Source organism: Chaetodon trifascialis, chromosome 20 (assembly GCF_039877785.1).
Source record: "Chaetodon trifascialis isolate fChaTrf1 chromosome 20, fChaTrf1.hap1, whole genome shotgun sequence".
Taxonomy (NCBI): Eukaryota; Metazoa; Chordata; class Actinopteri; order Chaetodontiformes; family Chaetodontidae; genus Chaetodon; species Chaetodon trifascialis.
The window spans coordinates 20,646,991-20,669,913 of NC_092075.1; the positions used below are offsets into that span (position 1 = coordinate 20,646,991).

The window sequence follows — 22,923 nt, forward strand, 5'->3', positions numbered from 1 at the left end:
CGTTTGGAGCAGAGAACTTCAGGGATGATGGTGTTGAACAGGATTCTTGCCTATGTCCCAGAGGAGTTGAAGTTATGAAGACTGTAGTGCAGTCCCATGTTGACTGCATCATCCACTGACTTGTTGGCCTGGTAGGCAAACTGCAGGGGGTCCACCAGGGGGCCTGTGATGTCCTTCAAGCGGGTCAACAACAGTCTCTCGAAGGATTTAATAACCACAGATGTCAGGGTGACGGGCCTGTAGTCATTTAATTCTGAGATAGTTTTTGTTAGTGCTTCCATTGCACTGGTGAATAATGTGGCTTGAGGTCAATGAAAGTAGTGTCTAAGTGAGGAGCGCGTTCTTTAACACTCTGACATCTATACACCAACTGCTGTTTATGTACAAGTAGATTCTGGCTTCCCTCATTTTCCCCTAATAGCTCTGTTACATGGTCCACTTGTTCCATACCAACTTGTTGGACTTGGAAGTCCGGTAGATGCAGTGTTGTGTCTAAGATGTGCTTACCAAACCAGGTTTCAGTAAAGCTAAGGGCAGCAGATCTGCAAAAGCCTGTGTTTGCTCTGGTGAGGAGCAGCAGTTCACTCATCTAGAACTGCTAGTATTACACTTACATAAAGTTGGGGCACTCGTGAGAGACAGGTTAAAAAAGAATGGCCAAAAAAAGAATTAATAACTGTCACTAAGGGGCAAGCTCCAAAAACACTGGATCCTACATTTCCCATGATGCAACTTGATAGCATCTTTTGTTGAGTTTATCAGGCTTATCTCAATCCCCGGATCTGGTCTGGGGCCAGTGTTTTTGGCGTAGCCAGCAGATGTGTAGGCCAAGACTTCCTCTTCCATGCACCAGTCAGTGTTTGCAGTTTGATGAGCAACTTGACTTTCAAACTCAACAGCTCTACATGACAGCTAATCTCTATAAACAGATATCCGCATATGGCTGCAGATAAATGTAAAAGCTGATAAAAAGCTAAATCGTCATTAGAAGATAGCGGAAGGGTTCTGAGATTGCCTTTCGGCAAATGTGTTCTACCTCTTTTGCTGGGTTGCTAAGTTAAAAGACGTGTTTACCAGGCAGAGAGTTTAGAGATGTCCATGAGCCGATTCTAAGGCTCTGGATCGGTGCTGATCTGGCCATATTTTAATAAATTGGTATCAGCTCAAGTAAAGCCTGTGAAAATATCAATCCTGTGTTTTATTCTATCTCAGCCTGCTGGTGTAAGCAATGCAGATCTGCTTTACCACAGCCGGCCTGTCCAGTGCATGATTTGGGTGTACAAGTGAGTGACTCACACTGAGTCTGGCAAAATATATGGATTTGCTCTGCTACGACACTCATTACCATTAGTAAAGAGCAGTGCTAAAAACATAGATGTAGGCTGGCAGCTTCCTGTTTTTAACAGCAGATCATATCAGTTATTGATAATCAGTATTCATTTTGTGAGTTACTTGATAAGTGGCCAAAATGCAAGTTGTTTGCCTGCAGCTTTGTGTGCTCTTTGCTGCTGGTGTCTGCACTCACCCACAGATTACTTTAAGGGAGCAAGCTCCACTCTTTAACAACACTGTACAATCAGAGTAGACTATTCCGGTGCCTCTGACATAGTGAGACATCGTCCTTCTCCCATCAGTGTCATGAATTGCAGTCTCCCAGTTAAATTTTGAGAAACTTGGGGACTTAATAGTTTATAATCAGAACCTTCAATATTTGGATGGAGTAGCACTTTAGATATAAGTTGTGTGTCAGATTAAGCTGTTATTTCAGTGAATCTCTAAATCACTGGACTATCCCTTTAACCCAAAAGAGATGCTGTTTTTCTCTCTAACTTCAGTATTTCTGTGTGAAGGCTGCATAAGCCTATAGCTGATTTCATTGTGTCAGCCTCACAGGCTTTAAAAACCTTTTCCTTATTTTCCCTCTCATTTCCTGCACCTCCCCCTCCATCTGTGCACTCATTCCATTTCCTCCCAGATGAGTTGCTGTCCTCCCAGGAGAAGTCCTCAGGCATGAAAGATGTGATCGTGTCCATAGACACCAGCAAAGACTCTGACGCCGATTCATCCAAGCCGTCCTCCAAGGCCACCAGCCTCCAGAACAGTCCAGCTATACAGAAAGGTCAGCCAGCCACAGCATGACACTCTCCACATTCATCTTAATGACTTTATATATTCCCACAGAGTCTACTAAGCAGACTTTAGAAGGAGGCTGTCACAGTGACACCCAGGTGACCTGCCAGTAAGGAAATCATTCATGAAGTTAGAATTTATTTCCATATATTCGAGCCGTCACAGAATTTACATACATTAAAAATCTCATGCATGCATCTAAGATTGTTTAGTGTGTGTGTGTTTTTTTAATCAGGGTTGCCTTGACCTTGTAAGTGGTTGGATTTCTGAAGCAATAAAGAGGTCCTTCAAAGTGCTTCAATTTAACCAACGGGGATCTCTGAGTTTGTGCTGTACCAACTCAGAATTCACCTATGATTCCATTTTTGTGCATCTGGAGCACTGGGCCAAGCTCGATACACTTCCTTTCTATCCATCACTCTCCACGTAGGCTACAAGCATACAGCAATTTGCTGATCTCTGTGAGGTATCATTTGCTGTTATGTTATGCTGTCATTGGCGTTCCCAGTTCAAATATGTGGCCGGTCACCCGCTTTGTTTAGGTCCCCCCGCCCACCACACCCAGTGCATAGTGGTGCAAGCTAGTGAGAAAATAATGAAAGAATGTGTGTGTGTGTGTGTGTGTGTGTGTGTGTGTGTGTGTGTGTGTGTGTGTGTGTGTGTGTGTGTGTGTGTGTGTGTGTGCTCACTGTTGAAATAATTAATTATGCAATGTGTTTATGTTCCTACCACAAAATTGTAACCTTCGTTTTGCATCACGTCAGATAAAAGGGACTTTAAGCAGTGACGTTAGAGGGACGGCTTCAGTGTCCGCAATACATTCCAATGGAAATCAAATGTCACTAAGCAACATTTAACTCTAACAATGGCTACTTCTAAATGACCTTTTGACATATTGCTAGTTATAGCAAACCAGGTAGCGGACATTTGTGCTACAGCATCAGGAACGACGTAGCCATCCCGTCAACCACTGCTGCATCAAGTCCCCAATGTTGCATCGCCCACAGCTTGTGTTCTTTCTTTTTAATATTCACCAGTTTGCTATGTTTTTGCCATCGAAATAACTGTATGAATCACTGTTGACACTTGCCCTGTCACAAATGTTGACATGCTTAAAACGACAGTGATAGCAACTGCAGCGAGCCAATAATTGGCATACAGAGCCTTTTAAAGGAGTAAATAGTGTTTCTCCTGTTGGAACATTTTTACAACCAATTCAGTTGGTCGGGTACTAAATTACGCAACATGTTCTCTTGTGCAAATAGAGTCTGCAGACACTCGTTGGATGCAGCAAAAGCACAACACAGTGTTTTTACAAGAGTAGGTAACACTGAAAGCTTCACTTTACATTGTTTACAAGCTATTAGCAAGTTAGACAGACAAACCAGGACATTTTCCCCATTCTGAGGTCCCCACATCATGCATTTAGGTAACAGTTAACTTGCCTTGCATTTGTTATAGAGTAATGGGTGATGGTCGTAAAGGTGACTCATAACGTTTTGACTGTTTTACACAGAAACTGGCCATAAAATACCCTTTTTTTAGTTAAACTACCAGTACAGCTTTTTGTGATATCTTTTTTCACATATCACTTATCATTTTCTTTTTTATAAGGCATGTTATGTGGGAAACATGGTCAAAAATTGTGTTTTCAGCACATGACATGTTTTCCAACATAAATTGTTTAAAAACCACCAGTACTGGCTACGTAATCATCGATCACAGTAACGCAGTAAGAAAAAACAAACGACTGTATTTGTTAGGCTAAAAATGGTTTGCGAGTGGTGAATGGCCTTAAATTTCTTCTGCCATCTATGTGAATTATTGGCTCTTAACTTTTAAATATGTCCTTGAATTGTGATTGAAAAGTCCTTGAAATATATTATTATGAATGAGTGGCAACCCTGGTCTATGATGCTCAGACACCAGTTCAGGTGACAGAGGAAGGCTTTGCATCCAGAAAGTCAGAGACCCCTCTTAATCCAACAACAGTTTCTCTTATTCTGCTTCTACACACATACACACACACACACACACACACACACACACACACGCACACACACACACACACACACCCACACACACACACGCACGCACGCACACACACACACACACACACACACACACACACACACACACACACACACACACGCACACACACACACACACACACACACCCACACACACACACACACACTGCCCTGTCAGGAAGTCGCCTCAATGACCCTTGACCCCAACATTCCCACTGGGCCCAGTTTGTTAGTCCACAGATGTCTTTGGCTACACTGTGTGTGTGTGTGTGTGTGTGTGTCAGTGTATGTCAGTATCGTGTATTAGTACCACCCACACAACTCTGATCAAGCATGCACAGGCTGTTCCCAGATTGTGGAACTGTAGTACCAAACATTTCTGACTGGAATCATGAATGCTGATAAAATATTTGCTGTTGATATTTGTTGTTGTTAGTTTGGTCAAGCTTTTCATATACAAAGAACAACGCATGCTGGGTATATTGGCTGAAATGTTGAAAATGGGATGAAATCATGATTTATTTGGTCAAAGTTCAACGACAGTATTAAATCACACAGGGCAGATCCCCCCAAGGAAATACCACTCTGTGCCTGTATCACCTGAATCTGCCGACCCAGGAAGAGATGATTTCCATTTCTTAGAACTTGGGTTTTATTTTTGTAGTTTGAACCATCATTTCTATCTCTGTACTCACCAAAATAACTGCTGAGCCCTATTTTTTGGTGGTACCTTCTCAGGTGATGGTAAAGATTTGTTGTGGTTGCTACTGACCAACGGTCTTAATCTGTGCTTCGTCACTTTTGAGATGTTTTAACAGAGATATGGTCTAATTCCATTCAAATTCACTTTTTAATTGTAATTGCTTCAACCTTGCAGTGGCTCAGCAGGCACAATCCACAATCCTGGTAGGCTTTAACTGGAAACACATACAGGAAGTGTTGAGTTTCATTGACAGTAGCTTAACAGCAATAGCAAAAAGGGAAAGTATAAGCAAATGGAACTAATTAGTGAAAGAAAAGAGTGTTTGTTCCAGAATAAGAAAATCGGAGTAGTATGACATGACTGTTGTTGCACTGATGGTAATGAATAGCATGTTGGGTTTACCATGTGAGCCCTTATAAAGACAGCTGAAGTATGATCATGAGTCACCAAACTGTAATGTAGAAATAGGCATGTATTTATGAATGTCCTCTCAGAATAATGTTGTTAGTGGTAATTGATGTGTGTCCTGATGGAGGATTCCACACACATTGCGAATATGTTGGCCTGATGAAGGAACAAAAAGTAGCAAAGTGAAGATGAATGTCTCGATTTGAGTAAACATCTGAGTCCCAGCCAAAGCTCGTACCTGAGCCGTCATTAAGGCAGGATCTCTGCCCAGCTCCCCTCCTCTCCACGGAGTTAATTTCCTTTCTGAGTCACCCTCCTCACTGTGTAAGATTTTCATTTTAATCCAAGCACAGTCTCAGTGGACTAGTTCAGCTTTGAGAATTAGAACTGATTCATGCGTATTTAATACTCTCACATGTCCATGAATGCTGCTTAACAAATGGCCAGTGGAAGCCAGATTGGTTTAACTAGAGAGCCCTGGTTCAGAGCTGCCGCTTTTATTGTTCGGATCAGGCCTCAGACGTTTCCAGAAATTGGGGAGAAAAAGTTCTCTGTTAAAACTCCTGCCAGTGGAGGAAAGAAAAGGATCTTGTTTTTCCATGAACCTGATTGCCAGCCAGTTAGCATGACGCTCACTGCTAACTGTTTTCCTCAGGACCGTGTGTGTGTGTGTGTGTGTGTGTGTGTGTGTGTGTGTGTGTGTGTGTGTGTGTGTGTGTGTGTATGTATGTGTGTGTGTGTGTCTATTCGTACTTCCGATATTCTTTGTAACTGTACATTTTCTATTGTACTTTATCCTGATTCATGACCAAGAAACCTCAGTTGTAAGTTGATGGCGCATCAAATCAAATTTTTTTCTCTCCTTTTGTCTCACATTCCCCAGATGACGACGATGATGGCAAAGCTACAACTCAGCCCCTGTTGAAAAAAGGCAGGACATCCACTTTATTGGGTTGCCTTAAAACCTTTCTCTTGCTTTCTCTGCTTTGTTTTTATCTCACTCTTCAATATATACAGTGTCTTTTACCTTTTGTGTGCGCCTTTCCTCTTGCTCTTGTGTCTTTCTATCTCCTCATTCTTCACAGTATACTTTGAATTGCTCTTGTATTAACATACCGTCTTGCACACCCTGCTGTCTCTGTCTTGTGTCTCTCCCTGTCTGTCCAGTCTTTCAGGCCAGCTAGCTACTTGGCTTTGGGGAATAACATTTTGTCTTTTCCTCTCTTTCTCCTGCCCTCCTGTTAACAGTCTCCAGCTTGTAGCTCAAGCCCAGTCTCTGAAGTTACACTGTATGTGATAGTGCCTTTAACTCAATCCAAGTCTTGAGTATTTAATGTTGTGAGTGTGTGCCAACATTTCAATTTCCTCCTAAAGCGTCCTCAGTCTCTCTTGCCTGCTGCTTCTTGTCTCTCTGGAGGTGACAGTTTGTCTGTAGCTTTCTTTTCCAGGATGAAAACTGCTCTTCTGTTTTCATGTTTCCAGCTAACTCCTGAGCCTCTCACAGCTTCTCTCCCTGTTTGTTTGCTGTTCTTAGTATTGATGGTGTTTCCCCTGTGATTCAAGAAATCACCCAGACACGTGCAAAATAGTGAACCAATATGTAACTTCCACAAAGAAAAAAGCCAAAACTACAAAACAGTCTACAGGGGAAACACTGATCGCATCTGTAGAGTTGAGATTTGATAGCTTGTCTTTTTCGAGTTTATTAGAATTGTGTAATGTTTTAAGTTCTCACCGTCACACTTTTCTCACAACCACAGTAGTTGTACTGAACAGTCCACAGAGCCAAACACTACATAGGTCTGACAAATCCAACCTATACACAGTTTATTCACCTGGGATGTTTGGTTACTGTCAAACCTGAGTTCCACTCTCAGGACTCTTAAGAGGCCAGAAAATCATAGTAATTACAGTTTTATGCTGTCATCTAAATGAGCATCTGCTGTGTTGGTGTTGTTTGCGTGTGGTGGTGTGTGCATGTGTGTGCGTGTTTGTTTGGCAACCGTCCCTGCAGACAAGAAGAGCCCGACTGTACCGCTGAATGTGTCTGACCAGAGGCTGCTGGAGGCCAGCCAGCAGTTCCAGAAGAAACAAGGAAAGGGCACAGTAGACGTCTGGTGGCTGTTTGATGATGGAGGTGAGTTTGAGAGAAAGAAATAGGACCAGCTTTGGGAGATTAGTCCAGTGGTCAACATTACCAAGTTATCCACAATACACAGTAGATCATAGTCCAACAGAGTGGTTGTGCACACACTCCTACTTAATGTTTTCCCAAAAATAGTGTTGTTAAACACCTTATTCTCATAAATGTACAGGAGCATTGCATGTAAGCATTTTTCACATAAACATATTAAGAGGGCCGCACGGTGGCGCAGCAGGTAGTGCGCGTGCCTCACAGCAAGAAGGTTGCCGGTTCGATCCTCGGGTCAGGCGGGGCCTTTCTGTGTGAAGTTTGCATGTTCTTCCCGTGCATGCGTGGGTTCTCTCCGGGTACTCCGGCTTCCTCCCACAGACCAAAAATGTGCTCATTAGGTTAATTGATGACTCTAAATTGTCCGTAGGTTTGAGTGTGAGTGTGAATGCTTGTTTGTCCTTGCATGTGGCCCTGCAATCGGCTGGCGACCGGTTCAGGGTGTACCCCGCCTCTCGTCCATTGTAGCTGGGATAGGCTCCAGCCCACCGCAACCCCGAAAGGGATAGGCGGTATAGATAATGGATGGATGGAAATATATTAAGAAGATATGGACGCAGACATATGTGTGCACAGTAATATCAGGCAAACTGATTTTAGCAGACTGCTGTCAACAGGACAACACAGCAGCATGGACGTCTGAATCCACAGTCAAAATTCCAGAGAAATGAAAATGAATGTGAATCCACAGCTGTTAGAAAGATCAGCTCTGTCAGTGACGTGCTGATCAGTGCAGCTGACAAAGGCAATATGTTAATATGCCCAGTTCTTTAGTGGGAGGGATGATTTTGGGTGTCTGTCAGCCCAGCAGCATTTAAAGAAGTGAACAAGGGCAGAGATGCTGTGACATGTGACACTTCAAATCAGGCTCATCATAGCAGCAGAGGCCTCTTTGGTTCAGGCAAAGCTGTAGTTTAGCCTTATGTCATGGTATTTGAAATGTTACATTTGGTTGAAATCTTTCAACAAATATGCAGCAGTGACTCTTGCTGGTTGGTCGGGGGGGCCTTCAGTAATATATCCATCAAGTTGGCCTTAGCTGAAAAATAACCACATTCCTAATTGGAAGAAAATTAGGATGAAAATCTCAACAGTTTAATGTTAACATCCCAGTGGCTCTTTGATGACTGTCTGTTTCTTGTCTCCTGTCCAGGTCTGACCCTGCTGATCCCCTACCTCCTGACCAACAAGAAGAGGTGGAAGGACTGCAAGATCCGTGTCTTCATTGGAGGCAAGATCAACAGGATCGACCACGACCGCCGAGCGTAAGTGCTGAGCGTTCTTCCCCTCCACTCTGTCAAGTCTCAAGGTTAACATGAGTAGATAATATTTACTAATTTACTCATAGTTTTGACTGTTTGCTTGTTTTTCCCAAGTGTACCACACCTGCTGGCAAATATGAATTCTTTTGAAAGTATAGCCTTATATTATCAAAACCACACACACCCTTGGACATTGTTGAAAATATGAACAATTAAAAAATACTGCTGCTACTTATGATAATAATAACAACAATAATAATAATAATAATAATAATAATAATAATAATAATAATAATAATTAAATATGGTAATTATTGTATTGGTATTATTTTTGTTTTATCTTTATCTGTCCTTACTTCAATTTTATATTCTTTTAAATTATTTATCTGTACTTTGTTCTGTCCTTGTGCTGCTGTAACTCCCAAATTTCCCCTCTGGGAGATCGATAAAAGATAAAAAGCTTTTTTCGGGGCTCATGGTATTGGCTGCGAACACAATCTAATGATCCAATGGCTATGACAGCCCAAATGGTCTTGCATTAGTTTGCATTATGTGTATAGACAACCTCTATACATACAGTACTTCTGCGTACTTAAATGGAGGTTATATGACATTGTCATATAAAAGCAGGCATGCAGCTTGTTAGCAATGAACGCAGTGCAGCCATCTGCTTTCCTTTCAGCACCACTCATCTGCTCAGCTGCTGCTGACAACATGACACACTGCATTTATCCACAGCTACAGATCCAAATAGTGTTTGCACAAGTGTACATTATGTTATGTATCGTTTCATGGGAAAAATGGCATCATACATACGAAGAGCCTTCAAATTTTAAATGTGGTGCTGATGTGCAACTCAGATAACACACAATTTAGTTGAAAATCATCATAAAAAAATTACTGCCTTTACTTATGAAGTTTTCCAATTTGAAATTGGCCATGTTTGTTTGGTGTCTTGCCAGTTCGGGACAACACATCATAAAAGAACTGATTAAGCCTGACAAATGTTCAAACTTAAGCTGTTTTTAGGTTTTCAGTGGCTATAAATGCAGAAGCTTTGATACAAGTCGTAATTGACTCTTGAGTCAGAGAATCAGTGTACCATTAAAATGGGTTTGTTGGACACTCAGAACCAGCTGCACTCAGTTAATCCACTCGAGTGAATGTTTTGTTGCCTTAATTTTTGTATCAAAGCTCTGTCGTTGTCCTATGGTTATGCAGTTGAGTGCAAAGTCTGCTTTAATCAGTCTAGTCTTTAATCAGTGTTGCATTCAGGGACACTCTAACTGGAAACTTCAGTTACGCAAGCAGTAAAGCCAACTGTTTACTGTGAGAGTACAGTCACCAGTAAGGTTTAAATTTATGCAGTTTAATGAAGTGAACTGAGGCTCTGTCTGCCAGGAAGGATTTAAGTGAATCGAACATATTTTGACTAATTATTGAAAGGAGTTGTCAGTAATGTAAGTTGTACTTTGTACTTAGTGAAAATGCTGAAAAACCACCAGTGTGATCCTTATGGAGGCTGAAAAATAGCTAAATGCTGGAGCTGCCAGTGTTCGAACAACAGCACATCATGTGAACATCCTGTCTGCTTGTGTGTGTGTGTGTGTGTGTGTGTGTGTGTGTGTGTGTGTGTGTGTGTGTGTGTGTGTGTGTGTGTGTGTGTGTGTGTGTGTGTGTGTGTGTGTGTGTGTGTGTGTGTGTGTTCCTCCTGGACTGTGTTTCTCAGAACCATTAGTGTGTGGCCAGAAGTGATCATTTCCTTGTTTTTGTGGGGAGAAGCTTTTGTCATCACCTCTCATGACTGTGCATTATCTATCTTTGCTGATATGAAGGCATATAGCGTGAACAAATACTCGGACTTCCATTGTTCACTTGAACTCTCTTTCAGCATTTTCAGACATTGATTTTTTGTGTCATTTATTAATATTAAAGGAAACGTTAATCATTTTTAGAAATTGCTTTCTTCCCTAGAGTGAGATAAAAATATTGATACCAATCTCATATCTGTGTTGGAGTCCGGACATGGTTAGCCTAGCTTAAAAATACACATCCCACCAGCTGTAAAGCTCACTGATTAACATGCTGTATTGTGTCTTTTTTTCCTGAAATAAAACAAAAGATTGGTATCCATATTTTCACCCGACTCTCTGTAAGAAAGATAACTCCAGCATTATCTATATCTGCATAAACCTAAACCTTCATGACAGAAATCAGTGTTCAGCACAAACCCGTCTCTCACCCTCTGCTCCTCTTACTACCCCCCCACCCCCCACCCCATCTCTCTGTCTCATTGTCCCCTACAGCTGCCTCCCACCTCCTTTTGTTGGATAAAATTAGCTTGGTGCTAGCAGCCGAGCCTTTTATCTCTGTGTGCAAGCACACAGCTCTCCATGCACTTTGAAATCCCCTTTGTGTTTGTTTACTGCAAAACTACAAACTGGCCATCTCAACAGACACCTGACGCTTCAGTCTGTCCCCATCCAACTTGTGTGGATTCATGCTACACTATTTTTTACCAACAGGCAAATAGTATCTATTAGTTAAAATTGTTTTGTTTTGTTTTGTTTTGTTTTGGTTCCTGGTTTATATTTTTTACTTCCATACCTCTTGATTGTACAGGTGTGTGCATGTGTGTTAAACTTTTAACTGATTCCTTCTGTCTTTTAATTGATCCAGTTGAAGGAGGTCAGTCCACCTAAGTAAATAAATCATACCCTCACAGAACTCAATTTCAATCATTTGCATGTTCATGAGAATGTTTCTGTCTTATCTTTTAAGCTGAAAATCACACACATTTGACATATCACCTAAGAACGTTAGCATTTGCTTTCGTTTGGAGTCATGTTTGTGTCCACCTGATGACTGTCCTTTGAGCTCTGGTTCTGCACCCACCAACTCCTGAGACACAAATCTGGCTCTTTAGCTGCTAAATGCTGCTCTAAGTCCACCAGCTGGTCTCTAGCCATGCTGTTTGTTGCTGAGCAGGTCGTGTAAAGTGGCTTTATCAAGGCTTTTTTCACTGAAAACAGCTTCCTGCTGCCGCTGTCAGAAACCAGGTTGATGGGAGCACTGAGGCCGAACCAAAGTTGTGAACCATAAAACCAAAACAGTGAGCTGCAAATCGCTATGAAGCTTAAAAGAGCTGAGGAAACCTTCTTCTCTGTGGGTTCATCACTATCAGTGACTCCTTTTCGTGAGCTGACCCACTGTTAATATAAAATATCGATCAGAGCAACATAATATTTCATTTGTACTGGGATTCACATTTCATACCAGGAAGTACAAAAAAGAAGCCCTCCATTTTTGACAATGCTCTCAAGCTCCCTACTTCTTTGAAGTTGAAGCTAAAGGAAATTAGTCTGGCACACAGAATGCCACAGTGCTCCCAGTAAAGCCTGTCCAACCTGCCTCCACCCTCCAAGAAACTCCAAGTTCAAACAGAGCTATTTAAAGCAGCTTCCCCTGGAATTCAGGATGACTCCGCGCTCTTATCTCTGTCCACAGCTCCTTGAACTGAAAACATCTAGCAGCTGCTTTTAGTATCTGTCCCAAAACTCTTTGTTTTTGATTTTTCTGTGCAGGATGGCCACTCTGCTGAGCAAGTTCAGGATAGACTTCTCAGACATCACCGTGCTGGGAGACATAAACACCAAGCCCAAGAAGGAGCAGTAAGTCTGCGTCACACTTGACCATCATTTCTATGTTAACATAACTTTTTACTCACCGTGTATGTTCTACTGGACATGGAGCATAAAGGACACAGGAAAAGCCAGCCAAATAAAGACCAGTCCTCAGTAAAGGCCTTGTAAAAATGTTAAGGCGGGGTGAAATGACCTAAGATAGTAAATTCAATGTAAAATCCATTTTCACATCATATTAGTTCAACAGATTTGTGTCATACTCGCCATGCTTCTCACCTCATTTGCTCAAACTGCTGTTAAGCTAGTTGTCAGTGAAATCATCACTTCCTGCAGATGTTTCACATTAAAAGCCCATTAAGATTACAAGGATTATGCCCACTGAGTCACTGGAGGTCAAAACTGTGGGAAGCTTTGTGTTCTATTCACGGTAATTTAACCAATTTCAAAAAAGCTGCAAAGTAGAAGGGACTGGAAGGAATCAGTGAATGTGTTGTGCTGAAGGAATTAATGCTGTAGACATGGACATTACTAAGTGCATCAAGACAACAGGTAAGCAAGGAGGAAGAGTCTGCATAAATCTGGATGCAGGAGAAAAAGAGGAAAGAAAACTTAATAAAGGCCTGTTTCTCTCCGCCACTGAGTTTAAATCACACCCCGGTCTCAAGAACATGTAATCATGGTTTTACACAGTCATGCAGATTTTTGAACAAATCCCCAGTTTAAGTTAATTGTATTTGCCACTTAAGTCGACTTGCTCAACTCAACTCAAACTCAGTAAGTAAATGTCCATCATCATTTTCCATCAGATTGTGAAAGTAAGTGTATGCACATCTACTCAAGTCTAGTAGGTCGAAGTTGAACCTGGAAGTAGCACTTTTAAGATTTCACAGATGTCTACAAGAGAATGTTGGCATTCAGTTAAAACTGGTTTTAAATTTGGATTCAAGTTTTCTGGTCATTGGCTCATGTGCTCTTTTGTAAAAATGTGTCCAGCATACTCATCATGTCTCCAGATCCCAGCAATGGTGTGCAGGTAAAATGTTATTGTGACCAATGGAAATGATTGCTAAAAGTATAAATATAACACTTGTGAAGTTCCATTTCTATTCTTTCCCATAGTCCTTTCCTCTTTGAATTACACTGAACCTACATAACATGGTACAGAGGCCTGACATATGGCTCAGCATCATACTGTATAGAGAATTTTGCAACAGCAGAAATCCAACTTTACCCATGTCTAAATAAGGCGCCTGATTTGGTATCCTAACTCTTGTTGTTGTAATGTTAGTGGAATGTTTCTGTGTAAAGAGAATTCATGTAAAAGGCAGAAGAAAACCATTATTCATTTCCATCGATAGGTTTCATCTTTCCTGTATGAATACTTCAAGTACAGTGTTTCCCATCTGTCATAAGCCTGCATAAATAAAAAATGATATCTATGGACCAATCTATGACCAGAGGGCCAGTGGAGGATTGGGTCGTTGCCACCCTCATGTGGTTTGTTTGTGTAAAGACATGACGTCAGTGCAATATTTAGATTATATTTCACTTTGAACAAATAATGATCCACCCATTTAAATCCATTTATCTATATTGATATATTGATTTTAGAAGGAACTTGATGACATAAAGCAGGTCTGGGGAACCTTTTTCCCATTGAGGTCCAATTCAGTTTTTATAACATCCTGTATTTGCCACTTAAGTCGAATTGCTCAACTCAGCTCAACAATACTTACCAAAAATACGAAAGTCTGGTGTTTTTGGAGCATTCCACAACTTTCCCAGTCTTTAGTGTCTCTGTCCCAACTTGTTGGAAACATGCTGCTGCATAAAATTCAGAATCAGCAGATATTTACAAAAAATAATGAAACTGATGAAGTCAGACATTAACTAATTTGTCTTCATATCGTTCTCTATTGAGTTTATGTCAAAAACAATTTATTCATGTTTTCGACTTTTTTGGAGTCAGGGTTGTAGTATTTCCACATAACTTGGTGATGTGGGTGAATAACAGTGTTGTTTTGTCTTTCTCCTGTAACTTAAAGGATCAGTTACATGTGGGTTTTACTTTTGTAGGTTTGTCAATCATTGTTATTAATATAAAATTGTACCCACTACGTAAATATCTGAGATGTGGGAGCATGGTAACATCACCACATCACCAAAAAGAAGTCAGACACAGATGATCAGACAGGTTGGAAAGGCTAGTCCAACTTGTTTGGAAGTGAAAACAAAGAACTGTAAAGTCATTACCTGAACTGTCAGTTGTAAACATCCATCACAGTTTACAAATCAGTTTCCTGCTTCTGCTTTGTCCTACTGCTCTAACCATAGCTGTACACAATTATTCTAATTGATTATTAGCAATATTTTAGCCGTGCTCCTTTCAGTTTGCCCTCCACATAAAGTGGCTCTGCTCGTGGTTCTTTACCTGATGGATGACTTGGTATCAACATCACCGACAAAGCTGATAGAAACAATGGCCAGAACTTCAAAATACAACTGAACTTCTAATAAACCAGAGTTTTGCTTTAAATCTCTGCTTGATTTGACCATATCATTTACAAGAGAAAATAACCATGAAGCTGTTGTTGTGCAGCACGGCCGCCTTTGAGGAGCTGATCGAGCCATATCGGCTGAAGGAAGACGACATGGAGCAGGAGGCAGCTGAGAGGCTGAAAAACAGCGAACCCTGGAGGATCACCGACAATGAGCTGGAGCTGTACCGCGCCAAGGTCAGCACGCTGCTGCTCACTATGATTCACTGCTGTGTCATTCTGTCTGTTTTAGATTCAGGAGTTTAAATACGTTGTCATACAGTGTCATATGATTACATCTTCCAGAGCCTTTTGGCACATGACGAGGCAGAGAGTGAATACTTTTCTAATCCACTGCAGCCCAGTTGAACTGGTTCTGTGAACAGAGTGGAAACAGTTGAGTGTAGATGAGCTGTGAGCTGTGCTGCTGGCTCACAGTCACTGTCGCAGCAGCTTGTGATGATTATCTGGTAAGCTGATAGCTGAATGTTTAAACCTGTTTGTTTTGCTCTTCAGACTAATCGTCAGATCAGACTCAACGAACTGCTGAAGGAGCACTCAAGCACAGCCAACCTCATCGTCATGTAAGCTGCTGTGTGTGTGTGTGTGTGTGTGTGTGTGCGTGCGTGCGTGCGTGCGTGCGTGCGTGCGTGCGTGCGTGCGTGCGTGCGTGCGTGCGTGCGTGCGTGCGTGCGTGTGTTTGTTTTTGTTTTAAGATGTTGATTCATCCCACTGAACTAATGTAGGAGTGTTTAAGAGATCATTCTTATATACCAACTGAGACCATATGATCTCTCCTGGGGTCTCATTCATAAAACAATACATGGGATCCATACTAAAAGTGTGCATGTGCCTAAACCCCCCCCCCAAAAAAAACAAAAAACTGGCTTATAAAACCATGTGTACGCACACCTGCAGGCAATGTTCCATTTCTAATTCACAGTCCACCTGGATATGTGCACACGTGGATCATCCTCATATCAACACCATAAACCATAAATGGTCAATGCATAGCTGCCCATTAATGTTGCTGCATATGAATGAGCCTGCTGATCAGTGGAGCATTACAGTGAATCATGGCAACAACCAGGAGAAAGATGAAGACACAGACATAGAGGTGCTTGTGGGTGAGGTGGAGGTCAGGAAGCAGCAGGAGTCACAAATGAAAGGAAATGCAGTGAGTGACAAGAAGTTGCTGCTGCAGGTAATGTAGCGACAGCTCAGTTGTGTTCACTGCAGCAATTCTACTCACCTAAACTCTATAACTAAATCGTACTTGGTGATACCTATGCACAGTATTAGTAGACAGTCAGTTTTTCAGGAGAGACTTTCTAAAAGCCTCGCCTCCACCATTATCCCCACAGTCATGATCGTTGTGTGTTGCCCCACTGCATGAATGTAGGGTTGTCACTGCGCTTTTCAGTGCGGCTGCTCACGACTCATGAGACGACATGTTGTTTGAACTTAAAGGTGTGTTCAGTGTTCAGGCCAATATTAGTTGTGAGAGGAGACAAAAGAAACGCAGCCCTGTCATTCAATTCAACAAGGCCACTGATGGCACAGCAGTCCTGGCACAAAGAGCGTTTACAACAAAACACAGGGATGTATGGACTGAAAGCTGAACCTGGCTCAGCTGTCGCCCTCAGCACACATTCCTGCTGGATTGCTGTATGTTACGCACGGAGATGAAATGATTGTGACCATGATAACTTTTCAAAGCAGTAAAATCCTGTTTCATAGTGTTATAAAGCTCTGAAGGAGCACTGCACAAAGTCATGAACCTATGATGCAAACTGGCATTCCTTGAACTTATTTCATCTTCTTAGTGGTTCTTCAGTGCAGCCCCTTTCATTGTTTAACACAGGGCTGTCTTCTGTCTGAACACCTGGTAACCTGGAAAGTATAGGACTTGAATTGGCAGGACTCGAAACCTTTGGGATGAAGAAACTTAGTATAGCTGCATCTAGTAGAGATTCGCATATCAGTAATTTAATAAACTCGAGTTGTTGTCCTGCCCTAAGCATCTGGGGTAGCATCAAAATCCTTTTCACTCCTGGCTCATTGGGTGTTTTGGGATGACAGTCTGATGCCGCCTCTGTAGATCTTATCATGGAGAGAAGAGATGCTGGTTCAGCCTTTTAGCCTTTAGTTGACATGTCATTGTAGTGTAGCAGTGTCCTCTGAATGGGACACAGCTACCTTTACTCTGCAGCATTATGGGAATTTGTAAATTTGGCCACAGAGCTTCAGGTTCAGAGGTGTTCATCAGAGCTGCTCTGATGATGCTCGTTAATTATTAGGATTGAAACTTGGAAACCTTCGCTCAGAACTTGAAACTGCTTGAAAAGGTTGTGTGAAGTGTCGTCCCAGCATCAGTGAATACAGCAGAATACAGAGCTGTAGAGACTAATGGAGCTGGTGGGCTGTTCACCTCCACCCACAACTTCCTCACCTACAGAATTAGATCAGGAGGACGAGGATAAGTTAAATGAATCAATCAGACCTCCACCGTGTTCTTTGGAATTGTAAACAAAGCTAACTTGAGTGTGGTAAAGTGTGTTATTTCCGGTCTTCAAATAAGTTTCAATGGTATTGGTTGTGTTATCAGTGAATTTGAGTGAAAGCTGCCTGTTAATGCTTGCCCTCTCTTTTTCTTGCATCCTCTTCCTCTGTGCAGGAGCCTGCCGTTGGCCAGGAAGGGGGCGGTGTCCAGCGCTCTGTACATGGCCTGGCTGGAGGTGTTGTCTAAGGACCTGCCGCCCATCCTCCTGGTGCGTGGCAACCACCAGAGTGTCCTCACGTTCTACTCTTAGATACACACAGAGAAGAAAATCCAAGTTTTTAAGTCTCACATCCACTTCTGCTTCTGGGAGCAGACTCACATACACATCCCAGTTCCAGTCCAAACCTAGAGGTGCACCACATACACTCCAGAGATGGTAGAAAACACAGCCACTGATGGAAACAATGCTGGCAATATGAATAAAGATGAAGGTAGTGATATTGGTTGAGATGTGTAAAAGCCCTACAAGTGATAGAGGAATGTCAGGGTTGGGGCAGGGGGTGGTTGGAAGGTTGGCCACTCTGCTCCTTTCTTTCTATTTATTCCAAAATGTCTGGGTTTTTCTCTTGTAGCTCTAGTTTCTTCTAATTTTCTCATAAAAATTTAAGTTTTGTCAAAATTGATTTCTCTCAGGCTCCAAAGCAGTCGTGCACAATGTCCACATTGTTCTCATGATATGGAATATCTTGATGTCATACTTGTTAATTGGACCAGTTGTTGTGTTTGTGATGCAGCAATAATCACCCTCTTGTTTCCTTAAATATTGGGAGAGAACCATGCAGAAAGCTTTGCAACACCGTCTAAAGCCTTATGGATGTGCCTTCCGGTTGAATCAGATGAAATAATTATAATCTCTATCTAGATTGACAATATTACCTATTATAGTGGTAAATATTGATAATAATAGTTAGTTTTATTGAGTTTTAAATGTGATTCTTTCTTAGTTGGAGCATTGTATTTATGCGAGTGGATTGCATGAATTTAATGAAGGGTGTCCACTTAATTGCATGAAGACTTTCTCTGTCATTTCTTTTTCACCCTAATCAATGTGTTTATTTTGGGTTTTTATTTTTTATTCACTTTTGAGTCTTCCTTTTTAAAGCTGTTGAATATTTACGACAGCTTCAGCTACTCAACACAAGACACAATTTATCTTTTAGGCACATTGCCTAAAAAAAGGTTCGTACGGGTCTTAAACTTAAGATCGTGTTGTTTGTCAGAAAAGATGTGAACGTAGGTTTCCATTAGCCTAAATTATGGATTTCTTTCAACAACGGTTTCTTTGTCCACGTGTATGGTTCCTCCCCTGAGAAGGAACGGCTCTGCCCAACAAGCTAGTTAAAACTTTGCCTTAATGCTAGAACTAACGATTGTCATGTGGTCCTTTTCTCTTATAAGCCATACTGGCTGGACGGTTTGTGGGTAAATGCAGATAGCGATCCATTAGTAACATGTTAGTAGAAGCCTTTCAGCACAGTTGTCTTCTATGCTGTATATGCATCTTAATTTTCCTCCCCTAGTCCACCTGCATTCGTCTGTTACAGTGCTTACTGTAGGCCTGCGTGTTGCTGGTGAAGTGATTAATCAACAGATGGTAACATATTCCACTTTGCCAGCATTGGCGCCACAGTAGTCTTGGGTTTTGCACTCCTGTCTCGCACACCTGTCTCGCTGCTCGTTTGTCTGGGTGTATGATGGACTGCTGGTCTCCCATTCCCACAAAGCCTAGAAGAGCAGAGAGAATGAACGACACACAAGCTTCACATTGGAAGACTTGCTGGCAGGAAGAATGTGACATTAGAATGTGTCAAGGCTAAGTGAAGATATACCTCTATGCATAAGAGCTTGTGTTGCGTAAGTACTTGTAATAAAAGTCCATTGTTCCTTCACGTGAAAGGATCTACTCGCCTCAGTTCATTTAAGGAGCACTTTAGGCAAGTTCCTTTATTTCCTACAAGAACACTTGCTTGTAATCTTTTTAAGGGTACCATGGCTCCTAGAAAATCCATGTATAGACCATTTTAAAAACTGAGGTTCTGAATAGGTTAATGTATTCCCCTGTTCTAACATCGTCATACACAGTGTTGACTTGGCCAGATTAATTTAGACATAATTGTGCTAAATTAAACTGGTTTCTGCTGTTACTAATTGGGAACTGCCACCTTCTGGAGTGGTTAAGCTCCATTTATTCTAAAGGTGTGTTCAGATTGAATGCAAAGTGACCTTTAGGAGCGCTGCCTTTGCTTAGAAAAACAATGCAAAGACACAGGTGGATGCAAGTTCACACTGGGCAGCCCAATTTCAGGTAAAAACCCATAGGAGTTGAAAATGTCTCAACATGAGGAAAAAATGCATCCCAAACACAGAGTACCAATTCATTAAAATAGGAAGGCAAGTAAAGAAATCTGATGAGTCTTAGTAAAGGTCAAAATAAAGAATGAAGTGGAAGGTACCGGTAAGTTTTGAAGTCCGTTGCAAGCCAGGTTACAGCCAACATCTGTACAGTAATTAAAGGAAATCACACATGGACTACTGAAACACTTCAGCAGTCACATTTGCATGGATAATCAAATTGGCTTAAGTAGCGCCCACATAAATGTTCTGTTTGAGTGGATTGCCCAGCAAAATGAATAATTCCATTTGGCTCATGAATAATGGTGTAAGCAGGATAATGCACAGCTCATTGTGGATGGTCCCATTCTTCCAGTTAACCTAAACAACACAATTCAAAAGAAAAAGCTCTATTATGGCTAATGGCAATTATGGATATTGTTTAAAAACTGTCACAAAACTAATGTAATAAAACAGGGTTTTGTTTATTTGTTATGTACTTTTTCTCTGCGTTTCCCCTCGAAACAGACAGGTTTAGCATTTAGCTTGTTACTTTTATGTACTTATGTCCTTTACTGTATGCAATTTCAACGGAGGAATGTGACACGATTCTTAGGTTAGTTGAATGTACTGTATAATAACGAACACTACCGCAAGGAGCTAGCATACATAGTCTCCCTCTCTTTTCCATTCTCATGAATATGAATTGTTTCCTGCTTGGACTGCAGTTAGCACAGTGCATTGTACTGTCAGCTTCATTGTGCTGTTAGCATTCATACAGCTGCATCCCATCATTCAACACTGCTGTTGTTATGGGTGTATATAAGCATTCAGAACGAACACATTAACTATATACACTCTCACGGTCACCAGTGTATTAAATATACCCTGAGTACTTTCCAAGTATGTGAAGAGCATGTACTGGGCCAGGAACTGTAACCCTTTTTATATCCTTGAAAGCACAGTCAAAGACTATGCCTGGTTCATTTATAGCACACAACAGGGCCCCCAAAATGCCATGATATCTTCCTAGCTCATTGTTAAAGGTCTTTGGGTCAGGGGTTTAGACCTGTGGAAAACCTTCCCGAACATCACATGTATATAAACCTGTCTTTAAAAGAAGAGTCCCAATCCCAGACAGACCGAGAGCTGACAGAGTCCCTTTTGCATCCATTTGGATCTCAGACATGTTGACAACCAGACCAGATCTAATTTGACTGAATTTAATTTTCACTTTGTTTTGAGGAACCGAGCGCAACCATAAATGTACATACTAAAACTGCATACTTTATATTTGACCCAAACGAGGGACTAAAAGTCAAGATATCTCTGCCTTTGTTGCTTTGATTTTGCTGTTTTTTGATATTCACCAGACTTTATTCAAGTGCAACACTAAATCACCTGCAGCGATTCAAAGCTACAGTTTGATTCATGTCTCTTGAGTATTGCATCATTTCCTGCGAAAGGTACAAATCAATTGTACATCGATTTCTTACATAGTAACTGCTAGTAGAATATAACGTGATGGTTCTTCTACAGTTCAGACTGTACTTTTTGTCAAATTTGTATGTCGTATACATTTTGGACAGCACTGGTTTCAAAACAACAGTGAGCTAGTGGGACATTCTGACATCTGGGGGCGCTATTGTGCACTATAATAAAGTCAAGGACTGTATCTTAAAACTAGTTCATTGTTCTGCTGTGAAGCACTCACTCTCCTTTGCTGTTACAGAGGAACAACATTACAAACAAGACCACGGGTTACTCTATATTTGTATAATAAAGAATATATATATGCCTATATATACACATATATAAATGTATCAGTCCGACCTGGAGGGGATCTTTGTCTTTGATATGTCACATTAAGTGAAACAAAAAGACCTCCTGTCAACATTTTACAACCAAATAATAGTGTATGTGTGTGTTGTTTTCTTCATTTATGTCCTGATAGATAGATTCTAAAGCCTGTCTGACAATACTACTGTGTTCTACTGAAGAAACCAAATGTCAACTGTACTCACAAGTCAGCCACCATGTCATCATTTGACATCTCCTAATTATTGTATGTATTTTTTGCCAAAGCCCACCCTCCTCTCCAGCCCCCATCCATCATGTGTCAAGTGATGATGATGGATGACAGTGTAACAAAATCATAATGGTCTTGATATCTCATGGTGGTTGACGTCATCCACATTGCAAACATAAACTAACCTGTAAATAAACTCAGTAGTCTCATGGCATAAATTAAGGGAGAGGAATAATTATGTCGAATTTCAATATGGAGAAAGATATTTATTTTAGTTTATAATTTTCTCCATGTTTTTTGGTTTTGTCTTTAATATCTTGGACTTGGTTGTAAGTTAATTTGCATGTTGATTTTTTTTTTCTTTTATTTTTTGTTGCCTTTTGATTTTAGCAAATTGTGTCTTTTTTCTCTTTTTGAGTCTGTGTATTTCTATCTTTTTAATGCCTTTTGAAGAAAAGACATGACAACAAAAGCAGATCAAACCTGTTTTCTCCTGCTTTCACACAAATGTGGATGGAATCGACCCAGCTGGTTGAAGCAGTAATGTTTTGATACACTGTACTGTTAACAGTCACAGATATGCTTTTTCTAACATTTTAACATTTATGATTACCAATACTTTGTACATCTTTATTGCAATAAATAAATCAAATGAAATCCGTTATATTTGACGTCTCCTTTTGTGTTCTTTATTGTTAATGCTGTCACTGAATGGGCAGGAAATGAAGACGATGCAAAGAAAATAATGCATCTGCTAAAACTTAACATCAGTTCACCTCAGAATGGAAAGTGCCAAACAAACAAATTAAAGAAGTCATACAGTTTAATGATGAAAATAAATGGATTTAGAAACAGATTTACAAATTCATTTTGAGATTTCTTTGAGATCACAGGTTGAATGAAGGTGGTTTAATGAAGTTGTGATCTTGAGATGATGTGACAAAAAAAATATACTGTTACTTTGACTGCTTTCGTCTTCCATACTTAAGGCTTAAGTTAGTTTCAATATGGGGCTGCACAGTGGCGCAGCAGGTAGTGCGCGTGCCTCACAGCAAGAAGGTCGCAGGTTCAATTCCCGGGTCGGGCCTTTCTGTG

General features: G+C 41.0%; 1 protein-coding gene across 2 annotated transcripts in view; it reads left to right on the plus strand.

Moving 5' to 3' along the window:
- Positions 1-22,494, plus strand: part of slc12a2 (solute carrier family 12 member 2) — a 73,732-nt gene extending 51,238 nt beyond the window's left edge. The window contains exons 20-27 of one of the 2 annotated variants that reach the window (XM_070989829.1): positions 1,976-2,119; positions 6,155-6,202; positions 7,286-7,408; positions 8,616-8,727; positions 12,309-12,395; positions 14,968-15,103; positions 15,422-15,489; positions 17,583-22,494. In XM_070989829.1, the coding sequence (XP_070845930.1) occupies positions 1,976-2,119; positions 6,155-6,202; positions 7,286-7,408; positions 8,616-8,727; positions 12,309-12,395; positions 14,968-15,103; positions 15,422-15,489; positions 17,583-17,718 (854 nt within the window). In that variant the 3' untranslated portion in view covers positions 17,719-22,494. The remainder of the gene's footprint in view (positions 1-1,975; positions 2,120-6,154; positions 6,203-7,285; positions 7,409-8,615; positions 8,728-12,308; positions 12,396-14,967; positions 15,104-15,421; positions 15,490-17,582) is intronic. The other variant, XM_070989832.1, reaches the window with a different exon arrangement.
- Positions 22,495-22,923: the final 429 nt, after the last annotated feature.